The sequence below is a fragment of the Orbicella franksi genome, chromosome 12, assembly GCF_964199315.1.
Source record: "Orbicella franksi chromosome 12, jaOrbFran1.1, whole genome shotgun sequence".
Taxonomy (NCBI): Eukaryota; Metazoa; Cnidaria; class Anthozoa; order Scleractinia; family Merulinidae; genus Orbicella; species Orbicella franksi.
The window spans coordinates 9110209-9126078 of NC_138156.1; the positions used below are offsets into that span (position 1 = coordinate 9110209).

The 15870-nt window shown below is 39.8% G+C and overlaps 3 protein-coding genes across 3 annotated transcripts; 1 reads left to right on the top strand and 2 right to left on the bottom strand.

The window, feature by feature from the left end:
* Positions 1 to 98: 98 nt before the first annotated feature.
* LOC145462660 (SWI/SNF-related matrix-associated actin-dependent regulator of chromatin subfamily B member 1-like) lies at positions 99 to 6063 on the bottom strand. The gene is made up of 5 exons (XM_081446236.1): positions 5560 to 6063; positions 3402 to 3529; positions 1955 to 2127; positions 988 to 1310; positions 99 to 443 (listed from the first exon to the last, which is right to left on the bottom strand). Exons 1-5 carry the CDS (start codon positions 6045 to 6047, stop codon positions 404 to 406), a joined length of 1152 nt encoding a protein of 383 aa, XP_081302362.1. The 5' UTR covers positions 6048 to 6063; the 3' UTR covers positions 99 to 403.
* A 1419-nt stretch (positions 6064 to 7482) lies between these two features.
* Positions 7483 to 8016, bottom strand: LOC145463856 (SWI/SNF-related matrix-associated actin-dependent regulator of chromatin subfamily B member 1-like). Its single transcript, XM_081447648.1, has one exon. The coding sequence runs from the start codon at positions 8014 to 8016 to the stop codon at positions 7483 to 7485; it is 534 nt and encodes a 177-aa protein (XP_081303774.1).
* Positions 8017 to 9202: 1186 nt separating this feature from the next.
* On the top strand, positions 9203 to 15482 carry LOC145463857 (testis-specific serine/threonine-protein kinase 5-like). The gene is made up of 9 exons (XM_081447649.1): positions 9203 to 9418; positions 9774 to 9881; positions 10245 to 10441; positions 11260 to 11315; positions 11789 to 11924; positions 12069 to 12190; positions 12421 to 12524; positions 13389 to 13554; positions 13840 to 15482. Exons 1-9 carry the CDS (start codon positions 9203 to 9205, stop codon positions 14310 to 14312), a joined length of 1578 nt encoding a protein of 525 aa, XP_081303775.1. The 3' UTR covers positions 14313 to 15482.
* Positions 15483 to 15870: the final 388 nt, after the last annotated feature.

Below are 15870 nucleotides of genomic sequence, written 5' to 3' on the forward strand. Positions count from 1 at the left end.
TAAAGATGTCGTCATTACCAAACCATGGTAGTAAACGTTAGAGGGCCCGGATTTAAAATCCTGTTTACGGTTTTCTAATAGTCATTTAAGATGTATATTTGTCAATTTAGAGAGTGTGAACGTCAACCGGTTCACCTTTATTTATAATATTTAACAACAGTCGTTCACAAACTTGCTAACGTTAATCCGTTCTAATGACAAACAAACAGTTGATTATAACAAGTCTTTTTAAACCAACGCTTTTCTTTAAAATTTGTTTGACAGCTTTTTTTCCCTAAATAAATGTACTTTATTCCTTGACACTTACATTAGCTGACTTATTTACAGAGAACAAGAACAACTATAGTTTTATGTATAATACACTTTAAAGACTAGGTTTCTTCCTCGACTGTGATGATGTCTTTCAAAACACAGGAGCTGTGTTGGCTAGACGCCTCATTCGTCTGTAAAAGAAATACAAAATTCTTATTAAATATACCTTAACCTATAAAAACGTGTAGTGTGACTTACACTGAGAAGGTTCTTCTAGCGGTGCATATATTAAACTACATTTCAAGTGTCTCAAAACAGCATTTCTCTCTGAGAAACAAAACTTAATCTACTTAATAAAGTTTATGATGAACTTTTCGCATCTTTTTTTGTGGTTGCTGTTATTATATTTTTAAAGGAGTTGGGGTGTAAAGCAAACTAAGACCTCTTTTGCAGTTCCAGAAAATATCCATACTCCCCCCCCACAGAAGGGATAGGAATTTCCAGGGAGTAGGGGGTTCTCTAAGACAAAAAAAAAACTATTAAAGCTTAATTGGAACTTCCAGATGGGTAAGGGGCGAGGGGGTCCTTAGAAAAATCCCTTTTGTGGGGGAGCTATGGATATTTTCTGGAACTACACAATGTGTTTCAATATTTCCATGCATTAAGGGAGTATTTAGCATGAGGAAATCAATTACTGGCCAGCAAGAAAAGCCCAAAGCAGACAAAAGTACAAACCTGGTATTCCTGTCCTGGTCACGCAGTTTCTTCTCCATCTCGGCATCGGTCAGTGTCTCGAGGTAAGGACCCCAGTTATCGACATCTGTACCTGATCTAATGGGTGTCTCTATAGTCGGTAATGGCGCTTCACTGAAGGCATATGTTTTTGAATGCCAACTTAGTTGACCACAAATGCTGTACGCAATGGCTGTGGCAAACTCGCCACCGAGCCCCAAATCAGAACACAGGCTGAGAGCGAATTCTTCAGGAGTGTTTAGCGGTTCAGACAAATCCCACTCAAACTGATCCATTAACGAAATGTTACCCACATGGATATTAAGCTGTGTGGATGAAAATTACAACTCTCTAAATAATAAATAAGATGGATAGCCACTCTTTATTTGGTACCAAACAACACCAAAATAGTTTTTCAACAAGATTGGCAACTTTCACAACAGCTGTTTCTTTTATAGCTTTTTATCACAGTACAGCAGGGTGTAGTACAATGTAAGTCTGGGGATAGCCACAATTTCTCCATCTTACTAGTGTGAAACTCAAAAATTTACCCTTGAGAACAACATGTTTTCTAATATTTCAAACCCCTTCTTTTTGGAGTCAAGTCTATTTTGAACAAGGTATTTTCTTACTAGACTCGCAGTTTCAGCTAAAACCAGTTTTGACTGAGTTGGTTTTCAGCTGAAAGGTTGAGACCTACTGTTCAACTTTTGCAGCTCTGCTGTTTTCAGGAACTTGCTGAAAAAGTTGCTAGCCTGGTGCCTGGCCATTAATGAAATCCCTGTGGTAGTTCTGCCAGAGTCAAGAAACTGTGCATGTTGTTTGCTTATTTACAACACGATAATCATGATAATAATAACTGCTCTGATTTTAACTCATTTTGAAAAAGATTGTATCAACAGATGAAGCTGCATTTGCACAGTTTCCCTCGAGATAAGAACACTCAACAGTAACATTTCATGCACCATACCTTGATTATAACCCTCTGATCTGATTGTTTATCCACTGTTATCTCAGAATCTGTGTCAAACTGTTTAATCTGCTGTCTTATAGCCTGGACTACAGCAGGCACAAAAGACGCTGGTGGTAAATCAAGATCATCACACAGCACTTCAGCAAACACTTCTGGCGAGATCAGCGTCTCTAGTGGAAATAGGATAAAGCAAGAGTCTGTATCTTATGTAGAAGCAATGGTTTATTTAGGGATACCAACTTATTCCTCCCCGGACTACTTACAGTATTTCAAAATGTCTCTTTAAGGCCCTTAGTTCTTAAATCAGTAATGTGGTCTGATTTTCCAGGAACCAAAGAGTACAAAGAAAGCAAAAACAAAAAAACTGGCAAGTGAATTAAAATTCTCAGACCCCTGCAGCAAAATCACTCATTTCCAGGTGTTTTAGGACTTTTCAGCTCTCAAAAAGGCAAACACAAAATTCCAGGATGAACTTCCCATGGAACATCAAAATCGTCTACAAAATGATTTAGGCTCACAACAGTTTGGACATTTTCCATACAAGTAAGATCATTATTAAGACATGCAGACAACTGATACATCCCATGTACATGACATTTTTCACCCTGTTGTGGGAGACTGAGCGGCCTATCAAAATGGTTAGTGCGCTGGACTATAAATCAAACAGTTTGGGCTTACCCCTGGCAAAGGCCATAGTATTGTTTTATCTAGCAAGATGCTTGACAGTCAAAGTGCCTCTCTCCACTCAGCTGTATAAATGGGTACCAGCAAATTTAGTGTTGGGGGTAACCCTGTGATGGATTAGCATCCCATCCAGGAGGGAAAGGGGAGAAGGTAGAAATACTACTTCAATCACTAACAGCCACCTCTCTAAAACAGCCACCTTTTCGGTCCTGATGGACTGTTCAAACATTCACTCTTATTTTAATCTCTCTGCAATGGCCACCTCTTCACAATGGCAATGGCTACTAAAACTCGTCACGATTGCCAAAATAACCTCTTGCCAATGGTCAGTTAATTAACGACTGAAAAACCATGTAAACAAAACCCCACTTTTTATTGTAAAAAGTTAGCGAACTTGATCTGTATTGCATGTTGTTGGTCTCGGTTAAGTTTCTGGTTTATTGGCAAATTTTAATTTATATATGCTAACATAAGCACTCTTTGAAAAAAAATATGCTGCAACCACCCCCCACCCCCCCCCCAAAAAAAAACAGGTGTCATATTACACCCCTACCTCCCCATAATGGCCAGCTCTCTACAATAGCCACCTTCCTCTGTCCCCAAGGTGGCCATTGTGGAGAGATTCGACTCTAGTTGCTTATTAATGCTACAGAATTCAGGATAAACTCCAGCAAGATGGGACACATGCCCCAACACAGACTTAACAAGCATCAAAATGCTCGGAAAAAATATTGTTTAAAACAGCGGTGAAAACACCAACCATTCTTGTTCCATGTGAATGTATCTCTGAGTTTCTGCCCATCAATGTCTATATCAAGTCTGATAGGTACCAAGACTTCAGGTTGACTTGCTGCTTCATGGATGGCCGCCATATCATGGTCATCATAGCTGAAAAATTATAGTAATTCATCAATATAAATGTGGAAAATGTTTGGTAGGTACACTGATGTAATGATTGTATATGGTGGCTGTGCCCCAAGGGCAGATCCAGAATTTTTCTTAGGAGGGGTGGTGCACCCCTAAACCCTCCCCCTAGATCTACCTTTGTGCCCGCAGTAAGAACAGAAGTCAAAACCATATTGTCCTGCTGAAACAACATGACTAAGTATTTTTCTTCGTAGCTAAAAATCATTAAGACAGTGCTAAAGTTGTTTGGCCTTTCTCAATGCTTAACTCAAGACTTCCAGCTTAAAATTAACAAGAAACAAGATATCTTGGCTCATTGTGTTTGTTCTTAAGCAAGACACTTTTACTTTCACAGTGTGTCTATCCAGAAGCATAAAACAACACCAGTAAAGTGTTGCAGCAACCTGACAGAAAGCTGAGAGGTAACCTGTGGCAAACTACCATCCCATACAAAGTGGGAGGCAAATACACTGAGACGGTTCATACTGTGGACACTGTAGTTATGTTCATGTCGTAGGAGCCATTATGCTAATTACAAGCAGGGTTCTCATTCGTTTAGGGAGTAGAGGGCTTGTTTCATGAAGTAGACAGCTGACACCGATTCAAGTACTGAAGGGACAAGCCTCTACAACAGTCTGGGGGTGTGCTCCCCCAGAAAATTTTGAAATTGAGAGGCTCTGAAATGCTATTTTATGCATTCTCTTCCAGAGATAATTATCTCCTAAAAAATCAGTTTCAGAAAAGGTCAAAACCCCAAGAATATTAATGGGTTAACAAAGACTTTTTTCAATTTTTATCCTACAGTGCTAGCGTAATTGAAAACATACACCACACCCTGACCCCATACACTCTCTCTAGCTACAGCCTTTACTGTCCTGAAACAGAGACAGTCAAGGTTCAGTCACATTCCAAAAGACCTGGGTTTCCCTAAATTACAGTTACATCTTGCACACATGTTACTTCGTAAATAGTAGGTGGCCCTGAATAGTCATAAGTTGCATAGTAAATGAAGGGGTGTGTGGAACAAAGCCCTACGTGACTTTTGAAAATGTTGTGTTGAAATACCTCCCAGCAATTTATACAGCTTACTGTGGTCTTCATTATTGTCTACAAAGAACTAGTACTGTAGTAATAACTAGTTCTTTTGAGACAATAACTAAAACCAGAGTAAACTATGAAAATTGCTGGTAGGTGTTTCAATCCTGGCTACCTCAAAATGTTCCAAAAGTCACTTAGGGCTTTATTTCACGCACGCCTTTAAATATCAGTGACGATAAAGAAAAGACACAGGAAAAAGTCTGAAAGATTTGAACACATAAAGCACATATGCCAGATCATCTTGATTAATGTTTTCTAAAGTCAGAATATTGCTAACCAATACAGAAATCTAGGCCAAACTGGCAAAATAGAAATCTGACACTGACCATCCCAGACTGATAAGGACAACGACATTGCAATGTTTTCAAACATGTACAGGTAAGTTGAAAATGTCTGGGTCAGTCAGGAAACAATGAAACCCCAGACCATCTACTGTAGTATTTCCTTGACATATGAAAACCATGATTACTTCCCCAGAACCCAAAATACATAATCCTCCTGGACTGATTGTATTTGTCCTACTGAGCCAGGTTGTTTAAAGGGTGGATAATGCTATCCCCCAGATAAATTGCTATCCAGTGGATAAGTGTTGGCAAAACAAACCACGCTATCCACTGGATGGTGATTTATCCTGTGGATAGCACTATTATCCAAGGGGCTGGTAATTACAATCAATCAATGAGTCATGGTGACACAACCCACTGCAATATAGCCTTGTTCAACAAGCAGCAGCTTTCCAAGCTTCCAGTTGGCCTTATAACACAAAAATCTATAAACCTTTTATAAACATTTTTCCCTTTGCATGCAAGCTTTTAAAATGTCATCCCCAAAAGTTCCACTCTTTGGAGATACATCCACAAAGAGATTTGGTACCTGTCTTCGTCAGTACTCTATAAACAAGAACAATAATTTACCACGTAGGAAAGGTTTTGATCCTTTTCGGTCCTATCCGATTCCTGTTCACTGTTGAGGAGCAGGGCACAGCATCGAGATGAAAAGAGTTACTAGAAAACAACGTTTGTGGTGCCCATGTCGGTTGGCTTCCTCGTTTTGACTTAGAACTCGGGTTCCGCGCCGTTGCCTCGGCTGTCTCCGTAGAAACTTTATACTTTTCATCTTTCCCTTCAAGGATTTCGTCCACTTCATGAGATTTCAGTAACGTGACATTTGTAGCGATGCTGTTGTGTCCTAGACCCAGCTGTACAATTTGCTTTCGTTCATCGAGTGTCGCAAGTCTTCGCCACAACGAAGGGTACTTTTTGTATAAAGAACCCCTGAACATTCGAAGGAAGTTTCCAACTTCGGATCCGATCATGTAGTGTTCTCCATCTCCTAACTGAAAAGAACTCGGTTTTTGACCGTATGTTCTCACCGCCATCTTGCTGTTAACCCTTTCTGTCATGTTTACCCACAGTGCTTGGCGAGATCCAACATCGTGCCTAGTCTCTCACGGTGAAACGCTAAAAATATTTTACTGAGTGATATTTTACAACTTCAGGTTCAACTAGTGTTCAGGTTTACTTAGGAAAAGGCAAGGAATGAACTTTAATACAAGGTTAATAGATAGACGCTAGGTTTATGAAGCTTCTTGGGGTATCCAATTTGTTTCCAATTGATCTTGTTGGCTTGTCATGATCGTTCGAAGTAAGTCTTAATTTATTACATCATGCTAGATTCATGCTGAGTATAAGCAGGAGGAGAAAAGCGGTATTTAAAGCCACAAGTCTTGTTTACAAACACGCTCGGGAATTCAATTGATACTAGTTGTTGAGGTTATGCAAAACGTACATGATTTTTTTGCTTCATTTGCAAAAAGACGATGGCAAACTGAGGCAGTGATTATTTTTTCTAATAGTGTGACGTTCAACTTTTCTTTCTTGGAATGGGAAATGGCAACTGAAGTCGGACGACGATAAATGAAAACAACTTGGGGAAATTTCAAACATACTTAACTGTATCGTACAATTGATTGCACGGTCGTTACATCACACATTACAGGCACTGAAAGTCAGTACAACTGAATTAAGAAAACTAGCTACGACACAAGAACCACACGTGTTCTAAAAGAAAGATGTAAATACCACGTCGACAAAAACTAACATATATAAATCAGTGATTGTTAGTGATTTTACAAACAGACAAAACTATTGCACCATCTTCGGTAATTTTTCTGAAGTCGGATTAGGAAATCAATGGTACAAATCATTTTATTCCTTGCCAAAAGAAGATCGGTCATACAAATAGAGATGGGAGATATATACTTACATTCTTACTATTTAAGCTTAACATAAGAAAACTTCTGAGAATTTTTGTTTCTTTTGAGAAAATGATTCTTAAGCCCTGTCCATTGGCGACCAAAACAAGGTCAAGCACAGTTTGATGACCAAACATGTTGATGTTGTACTGAGTGGCAAAACGTTTTATCTCGATTACAAGACAACTAACGTAGGTTTTTATTCTGAACACCTTCAAAGGGCTCGGCTTTCAACTCATGTCTTTGCTAGGTTCGAATTTCACTGTTTTTGACTGCATAGATAAAATAAATGTCCAATTCAAAGTTGACAACAATTTTCTGGCAGGGTAAAATTTGTCGGGCAAACTCGAATCAATTTGACATTAGCTATAGCGCTACAGCTCAAGCTTAAGCTTATAAGCTTAAATAATTTCGAAAGGGGGAAAAAACATTCTTCTAAATGAATACTTTTATATCCCTTTGTTGTAATGAGAAAATGCAGCAAAAGTTAGTAAATGACGAAGAGATAAGCTGTAATTTCATATGCAATCGTCTCTTCACCAAGTAAGTTTTCTCGAAAGTTAAGATAACTTCAACGGTTAGCTTACCTCGGACTTGGTAAGATCTTTTTCCTTAGTTCCTCACGAGCTTTCCAACTAAACCTGCTGCAAAACTTGGTGCTGGTCTTTGTTTGATATGAAACCGCGTTCAAATGTTGAACGGAAGAATTGAGCACTTCCCGCGAACAATTCGCTGGAAAATGTAATGGCCCAGCAAAATTTGGTCGCCTAATGCGCTGAGCAAACTCCTTCAGCCCTCGCTCAGTTGGTGAGGTTGGTTGTTTTTCCATGTATTTCTCTCCAACACCCAAGGTGACCTTTTCAACCTCAGCTGCCTTTACAAGCATGATGTTTGAGTTCGACATACTGTTGTAGCCAACGTTCAAAGACAGCAAAATTTTTCGTTCCTCGATCGTCGGAGGGCGGCGCCAGAGCGAAGGAAATTTCTTGTACAAAGCTCCTTTCATCAAACCCATTTGGTGGCCAACTTCGCTTCCTATCATGTAAAACTCGCCGCCTTCTTTTAGCTGAAAAATTGCCGGTTTTCTACTTTTTACTTGGAGAGTTTCCTCTGCCATTCTGACGTCGAAAAGTGTTATTTTTCTGCTGTGCGAAGTTATCTGGGCTAGCACTGTCTAACAAGAAAGCCAATTAAGTGTTAACAACACCGAATGATTGATGGGTTCTATTTCACCGTGGGAAAAAACAAAAGAAAGCCATTTCCGGTCGAACTCAAGCGAAAATGAAAAGAACCCTAACGGAGTCCGCACGTTTCAGTCTTTTTGGAGGGTCGTACAGGGTTATTCGCGTGATGCGTGATCATGAGCTGATTTTATTTTCCGTGAAACGTGAATTTAGGAAATTATTGTTCGTGATCCGTGACTTGAAGGTTTTGCGTGACCCGTAAAGAACTTGAATTATTCACCGATATTCGTGATTTCACTACTGAATTCTACGTGATTTTGAGACGCGGATCCTCCGAAAGGTTAGAGTCGTCTGTCGGGAGTGACTTAAGACATGCGATATGCAATATGCAATATGCATATGCAATATGCAACATGCGACATGCAATATGGAGCCTTGACTTATTAGCCTTTCACGATTTTTCTTTCTTAAAACACTCTTTCAGTAGTGTAAGAACGGATTATTAAAAAGAGAATCTTACTTGCATATTTTCGTGATTCAGGAAAACGAAATTTTTATATCCGTGATCCTCTATTTGTTTCGTTCGTGAACCTTGCCTTTGAAACCCCCCCCCCCCCCAAAACCCCACCCCACCCCACCCTCTGTACGATCCTCTTTTTCAGGGCTGCAGCGCGGCAAAGACCTATTCCGAAGAGTGAACCTGTAACTGATTCTCTCAATGCTTTCAAGAGCCGAAATTATGTTTTCGCTGTGTTCGTATTCTGTTTTCAAAAATTTGCAGTTATTTTTCTTCCTTTGCACTTTATGTGACGATTCCAGGGGCATGATAATTATCTCTGAACGCGAAGAGAACACTTCAAAGGCTTTCCAAACATCAAAGAACAAACAGAGCGCGCAAGCTTTGTAAACCAGCGGCACGTCATAAAGGTCGCGCGAGGACGAGAAATGATATTTTCTCCTTGCAGTAATTGTGGATTTTGTTTTCCAATGATTACCGAAAAAACAATGAAAAAAATCACTTGGATCTGTTCAACATAAAAGCTGAAACTAGTTTGGAAAATTCCACTCCTGTGTATCGTCAACGGGACAAAGTTTCAAAACAGCAAAGTATTTTAAATTATGAGTTCTAGACGACCACTGGGGTCAGCCTTTGTAGGTCTTCGTACATCAACGACTGTAGAAGAAGTTGATTGCGAGAGAAGAGGATACAAACTGACAAAAACAGTTTTAGGAGCAGGGGCCTATGCCAAAGTCAAGCTGGCCTATGTGATGGAAAATAAGATCGAAAAGGATAGAAGACTCGCTGACGATCTGCTCGAGAAAGGACACAACATGGTAGGGGAACTGTTGTAGTAGTTCACATTTACTTCCAACTGCTGTTTGTACAAACATGAGATGTTGCCACGATAGTCTCAGTTTTATTATATCTGCAAGCTCAGTTCCCAGCGAACCAACTTTGCGCGACCGTTCAGTCGTTCATATTATAAAAAGAAAGTTGCACTGTAAATGGCCGGGAGGATAATAATTTTGCCTCCAATTTTGACTTCTCCCTTTAAACTGTTGTTCTGTAAAATGCTTACACTTGAAAAAAAAACCCTATCTTTCTCCCCATGTCATTTTTTAAAAGAAACATGGTAGCACATACTGTGGAGTGAGAAGTTTACAAAGAATACGTATACTTTTTTCGTAGGTGGCTATTAAACTTGTTTGCAAGAAAAAGGCCCCACCGGAGTACCTGTCAAAGTTCATGCCCCGAGAGATCGACTCCCTCAACGCAACTTGCAGACATCGTAATGTGGTACGAACTGTTCACTCAAAAAAATGATATATCTCTCTTTCCTCTGTCTACCATTTTTTTTGGAGCTTTCTCCAGTGGCATACGCTCGAAATGAACATATGTTCGTAAAAATAACGGAAGAGTTTACAATTCTTATTTTCCAATCAGAAGTTAAATGAACGTTCCGGATTTCTTTACATCGATCATGAGCCATCTCGGCTCCTCCGAAGATGGACCGAAGATAGCCGAGTGTGTCTCTTCGGAGACCGATGTGGCAGGATTCTATCAAGAAGGGGGGGGGGGTGGGGGGGGGAAGGGAGGAGTTGCAGCGTTTTTGTCAGTTGTACTTCACTCGTTTTGATAATCTCCCAATTCCTTTCCCAGATTCAACTTTACGAAACATTTCACACAGATACAAAGATTTATCTTGTAATGGAGTACGCTTCTGGAGGCGACTTGCTGGATTATATTAACGCGCGATCAAGGAGAGGAATAGGGGTTGGTGAAGAGTTGGCTAAAAGCCTGTTTAGACAGCTGGCCGAGGGTGTGGCACACTGTCATCGGAGAAATGTTGTGCACAGGTCAGATAAACCATAGTAACACTTTGATATGTAGAGAACATGTGAGTAAATACGTAAAGAACTCGTAATACAAGCAGAAAATACGAAGACATTATATCGTGTGTAAAAATACCTTAGAAGGTACACAAGAAACAGTGAATGACTTACCCTAGTAAAATTAAAGAATCGAAATTATATTAAGACTTCTTACCCTTCAACTTTTTTCAAGAGCTCAGTAGAGAGGTAATAGGCCCTTTGCAGCTAAGCCATCACGTGACCTACTTTTCATAAAATTATGGGTTATAACTTAAAAAATGCCAGAAATGGAAAAAGCATGCGGAAAATATCAAAATGGTCAAGTTTGAGGCCCCCATCATTAAGGAATGAGATTTTATGACGGTCTGAATATTTATAAGAATAAGAAGATTTGTATGGAAAAAGTTGTTGGAGAGCAAGGTCTTGCTCTCCAGCAACATTTTCCTTACAAATCCTTTAAATTTTCCGAAAATTCAAGCTGTCATATAAACTTACTCTTTAATGCCAGGGGCGTCAAACTTGGCCATTTTGGTATTTTCGATGCGCTCTTTCCATTTCTGGCATTCTTCAAGTCATAGCCCATAATGTGAAAATTTTCTCGAAAAAATTTGGTCACGTGACCCCAGCTGCAAAGGGCCTATTGCATCGGAAAACGATAAATGCCAACTTGTAAATTGAAGCTTTGTGTAATTCTTCATAATTAGAGCTACAAAATGACGTGACAGGGACAACGAACTCAATCCCTTATTCATAAAATATAAAGAGAATTAACGTGTATCGATGTTTTAAAATCTCTCTTGCAGGGATCTTAAATGCGAGAACATCTTGCTTGATCAACACAAAATCGTAAAAGTATCAGGTATGTTCGGTGTTAATACAGTTATCATAGAAATATCATCTACACAGCGACGATCTTGCATTTATAAGTTTAATTTAGAGCTGTAAAAACAATTTACACGTCCAAAACCCTGGCAGTCGGCGAAGCATCCAAAGCCAGTGAAGTACAGTGGAACCCCGCCTTTCAACCACCTCGTTAATACGACCACATCGTTATTACGGCCTGTTTATTCTGGCTCAAACAAAAGCTCAGTCAGCAATTTTCTTATTTAAAGAACCCTTTAATACGTACGGCCACCACTTTAGTACGGTCGGATTTTTGAGGCCCGTTGATGACCGGATTAACGGAGTTAAAAATAGCTTAGATTGGGAATACTCTTGAGTATCAATAACACTGCACACTTCTAGTCAAGTGCTGCTAGCATGGTGAATTGCAGTATTAGTCAGTTCATTGCAGTCTTTATTTCAGACCTCATCTGTTTTATTGTCCATCAGATTTTGGATTTGCCACTCGTTATCCCACTAACAAGTGTAAACTACTCTCGACTTTTTGTGGATCGTACGCATACGCTGCCCCTGAAATACTGCAGGCGCAGAAATACGACGGAAAATGTGCAGACGTGTGGAGCATGTAAGTACTACATAGCTTAATGTGGGTTCTCCATATCGCTTACTTCCGGTGGCGATCCCGGAAATAAGGTAGGTAGTCAGGTTCAGTGCGTATATTCAAAATTTTTCAATTTATTTTGTATCAACTGTTTCCTTTATTTTACAGGGGTGTTATTCTGTTTGCCATGGTGTGTGGTAGATTGCCTTTCAATGACAACAGTTTGCACTCGCTAATTGTACAGACGAAAGGGAAGCTAGCATTTCCACCTAGAAGTATGTGTTCACCAGGTAAAGAGAGAACATAGATAAAAAAAACTGTGATAACTGTTGATAAAGTAAGCCTTGTTTCGTCGGCTAAAGCAACAACGCGAGAGTGTTCCCACGCACTTGCATCCACGTTATCGGACACCCGCGTTCTTTTCGCGCGTTCATCTCGCGCGTTTCGTATCACGATGTTAAAAACATTACTTTCCACTTCACTTTCTCATTGACTGTTACAATTTTGCTCTCTTTGTCAGAGTGTCAGCAAATTATTCGTAGCATTCTTGCATGGGACCCTAGGAAGAGAATAACCATACCTCAGATTTTGAATCACGTTTGGTTATCTGGTGAAACAAGCAAGGTATGAATAAATAATTTCTAAAAGAAAAAATACCTGCTCTTAATTTGTTAACTTCCGCTATTTAAAACTGCGATACTATTTTTTCAATGGCATATTATTTAAAACTACTTATTCGACATTCAGATTCTTTGAGCGTGTTGACTCACATCGATCGACCTATGCTTTGTAATGCCGAGCTACAATACCTAAATCTAAGCCAGTTTAAGCAAGGAACAGCGATCTCTTTTAACGCGAAAGCAATTCCTTCCTCACGGCTACTCGTTATAAAATATCACCGAAAGAAACGGAGGCTCTGAGAACCAGTGTGGCGAGAAACTGGGCGAATTTCCCGTTTGAACAAGTCCGAGGAGTTACTCCCAAAATAATTGTGTGGGGGTGTGTGGCCCGCTTTCCAAACCCTTACCCTATTTATGACCAAAATCTGCGATTTTCCTTACCTTATTTATGACCTGACCAAACATTCGAAACCCTATTTATGACCTAACCCTTAAATCAAAACCCTGTTTCGGACCTGCTTTATAATTAGTAATTCCCTAGTTCAGACCAATGTTAAATTGCCGTAAACATAATTTGTGAAGGGCTTTTGTTGATTTTTTGTTAATGATGAAAATGTGGCTTCTTCTTAAAAAATATACCTATATCAAGACTAGAGTGCAAAAACATACCCTATCAGTGTGACAAAAACGGCTGAAAAACCATATCCTTTAGGGCCGCACATACCTATATAGCCCATATAAGGGAGTACTCCCCGAGAACAAGTATACATGATGCAGTGCGGCTGTAACATAATCTCACAAACATTTTTTAAAATAAAAGCCCGGTATAAATCATTTCATGTTTTGGTGTATATTTTGTCATCTTAAGGCAATGTCAATCAGCGGTCAAACCAAACTTGACACCAACCGTGTAACACTGTCATCCATTCAAAATGAAATTGAACAAGTGCTTGAAGAAAAGAAGGTTGCAGCCAAACCTGAGACTACTGCAATTGTGAAACAACCTGAGCGGTGCAGTGCAGTTAAAACACCAGGTAACTAATAGCCATGGCTAAGACTGTGATCTATTCGTTTGACACGTTTGCTACACTTATTCTTTACGTTTACCAGAATATACTCCGTTGCAAATCATACGAGGACAGCCGCTAATTTCCGGGAATAAAGCGACTTCCCGCATATATCCATTGAATTTTTTCAAAGTTCAGTAAATCATGATGTTTTCTATAGCTGGACTGTTGTATTATTAATTATGCCAACGAATATACCCTGATTAAGGATGGTATTGCTTTTTTTGGTCTTCAAATAACTCGGAATTTTGTTTTTAGTTCCAAAACATGGATGGGCCTCCTCAGGTAACACACCCGAGCCCCATACTGCTGCTAAGCTCCTGCATAAAAGGGACTACAGACTTGCTTCTAAGTCCCCAGCAATAGAGTCCTTAAGACTCGACAGTCCTGGAAGGGACACCCCGAATGTGGACCCACCTCGCACCTCGACACCATGTCCTCGAAGTTTTACACCCTCACCACAAACGAAGATGCCTAAAAAGAAGGAACTGGCCGTAAAAGTCGCCCAGATTGTCGCAGAGGCTGGACACAAGAGCCGACCCAGCAACTTTAGCCGCGAAACATACGTGATTATGAACAAGGCGCTGCAGGGATCACAACGCACTGCGCAGACTAGGAACGACATCTGGGATAACACGCAAAGGGTACGAAAGTACGTGACACACCTGTCATCCGATGGAAGAGCAAGTGTGACAACCACAGGTAAGATGACGTCATCAAAATAATTGATTTCTTACAGTCTGTATCTTTTTTATGGACTAAAAAATTTTGCTTCTTAACTGACCATGTTCAAACAAGCAGCAAACAAACGTAACGATGAGCAAAACCATAATCGCCCCTCAAGGCCTTTCTTCCAGTCTTTCTTCCTACCTTCCTTTCTTATCACTTTTCTATTCATTTGTTTACTTTTCATTTGAGTTCGAGTTAGATTTTCTTGTAAGAGTCAAATTTTCGATATTTTTAGACTTCTTTTCTAAGTTTTACTCTGAAATAGTGTTACCCTTATCTATGAATAGCAAGTTGATAATATGGCTGACCAGGGTGCAGTGCTAATTAGCTAGGCTAACAAGAATGCTATTGAGGCTAACGTTAACCAAAGTGATATTAAGCCTAAAAATAATAACTCGACGTTTAAAGTAAGACTCGCTATTTTAACTCGAATTCAATATTTCTAGATCAAACACTTGAAATGGACAGACCCTAGTTTTCACTGATTAGATATCAAAAACAGCACTACCTTGAAAACAGAGGTAACGATTATGTCGCTGTATTAAGGGCGATGAGAATGCAGTTATTAGAAATGTATGAGAATGCTAGTTATGTCTTATTTTACAGTCCCTGATGTCTCGCCGTCGCCTAAGTCTATGAACCAGGCCCCTGTGAGTGCTAATCTACCGTCTGTTCCAGTGCGTCCAAACAATTTCACCCCCACCCCACCTACAACGGAGAAGCCAGTTAAAACCGCGGTGCCCTGGCAACGAATGAACCTCTTCTCCAAAGAACCAGTGCGGGTAGAATCTCCACAGACCAAGGTCACCGTAACAGCGCTTACTCACACGACCGCTGGTCAAGATAGAATAACATCGACGGAAGTAGAACAACAAACGACCAAACCCTGCAAGCCGTACTTGATGCGACTCGCTCTTGAAAACCGCGCCAGTGGAAAAACAAGAGTGTTGCGCCTTCCCACCTCAAGGGAAAATTCCGAAAGATACCCCAAGGTAAAACAGGTTGTAAACCGGTCTCTTCCCGGTAACAGGAAACAAACCAGCTCGCTCAAGTCGAATTTAAGGGGTGGATTAAAAAAAATCAGCGCTCCCAGTGCCCTGGACAGAAAACACGTGAGGTTTCAACAAGATACGCGGCAAACATAGGATAAGAGCGCTTTTAGGAAATGCTTTAATTTGAAATGAATGAACTGAGGATGGAAAGTGATTTCCTGCTTAGTTTGATTGTGTCTGTCATATTCTCAGATATCTGCGTTTACGAACAGAAATTTAATAGGTAGAGAGTTATATTAAAATACTTTTTGTGTAAGTTTCACTCAGATTGACTCAATAAAATATTTCGTGTTTCATCATATAAAAACTCGTGTGCTCTATGAAGGAAAGTACTCAAATTATCCGTGCTAGTCAACGAGGTGCACTCTTTCAACCCATAAAGGACAGCAGTGAAAGCCCAATTTTTCAGGTGTTTTTTATCACTTCTATTTAACAATTAGATTGAGCTAATTGTTTCAGTATATACGTATTAGTCGTTCAAAACTTCATCTAAATCCTCTTC

Excerpts from the sequence above, each read along its gene's own strand:
- LOC145462660 (XM_081446236.1), bottom strand. The coding sequence starts at position 6,047 with ATGACAGAAAGGGTTAACAGCAAGATGGCGGTGAGAACATACGGTCAA. Across the intron at positions 3,530-5,559 it reads ATCAAAACCTTTCCTACGTG|CTATGATGACCATGATATGG; the intron begins GTAAATTATTGT and ends ATAATTTTTCAG. Across the intron at positions 444-987 it reads GACCAGGACAGGAATACCAG|ACGAATGAGGCGTCTAGCCA; the intron begins GTTTGTACTTTT and ends TTTCTTTTACAG.
- LOC145463857 (XM_081447649.1), top strand. The coding sequence starts at position 9,203 with ATGAGTTCTAGACGACCACTGGGGTCAGCCTTTGTAGGTCTTCGTACA. Across the intron at positions 9,882-10,244 it reads CTTGCAGACATCGTAATGTG|ATTCAACTTTACGAAACATT; the intron begins GTACGAACTGTT and ends TTCCTTTCCCAG. Across the intron at positions 13,555-13,839 it reads CAGTGCAGTTAAAACACCAG|TTTTAGTTCCAAAACATGGA; the intron begins GTAACTAATAGC and ends TCGGAATTTTGT.
- LOC145463856 (XM_081447648.1), bottom strand. The coding sequence starts at position 8,016 with ATGGCAGAGGAAACTCTCCAAGTAAAAAGTAGAAAACCGGCAATTTTT.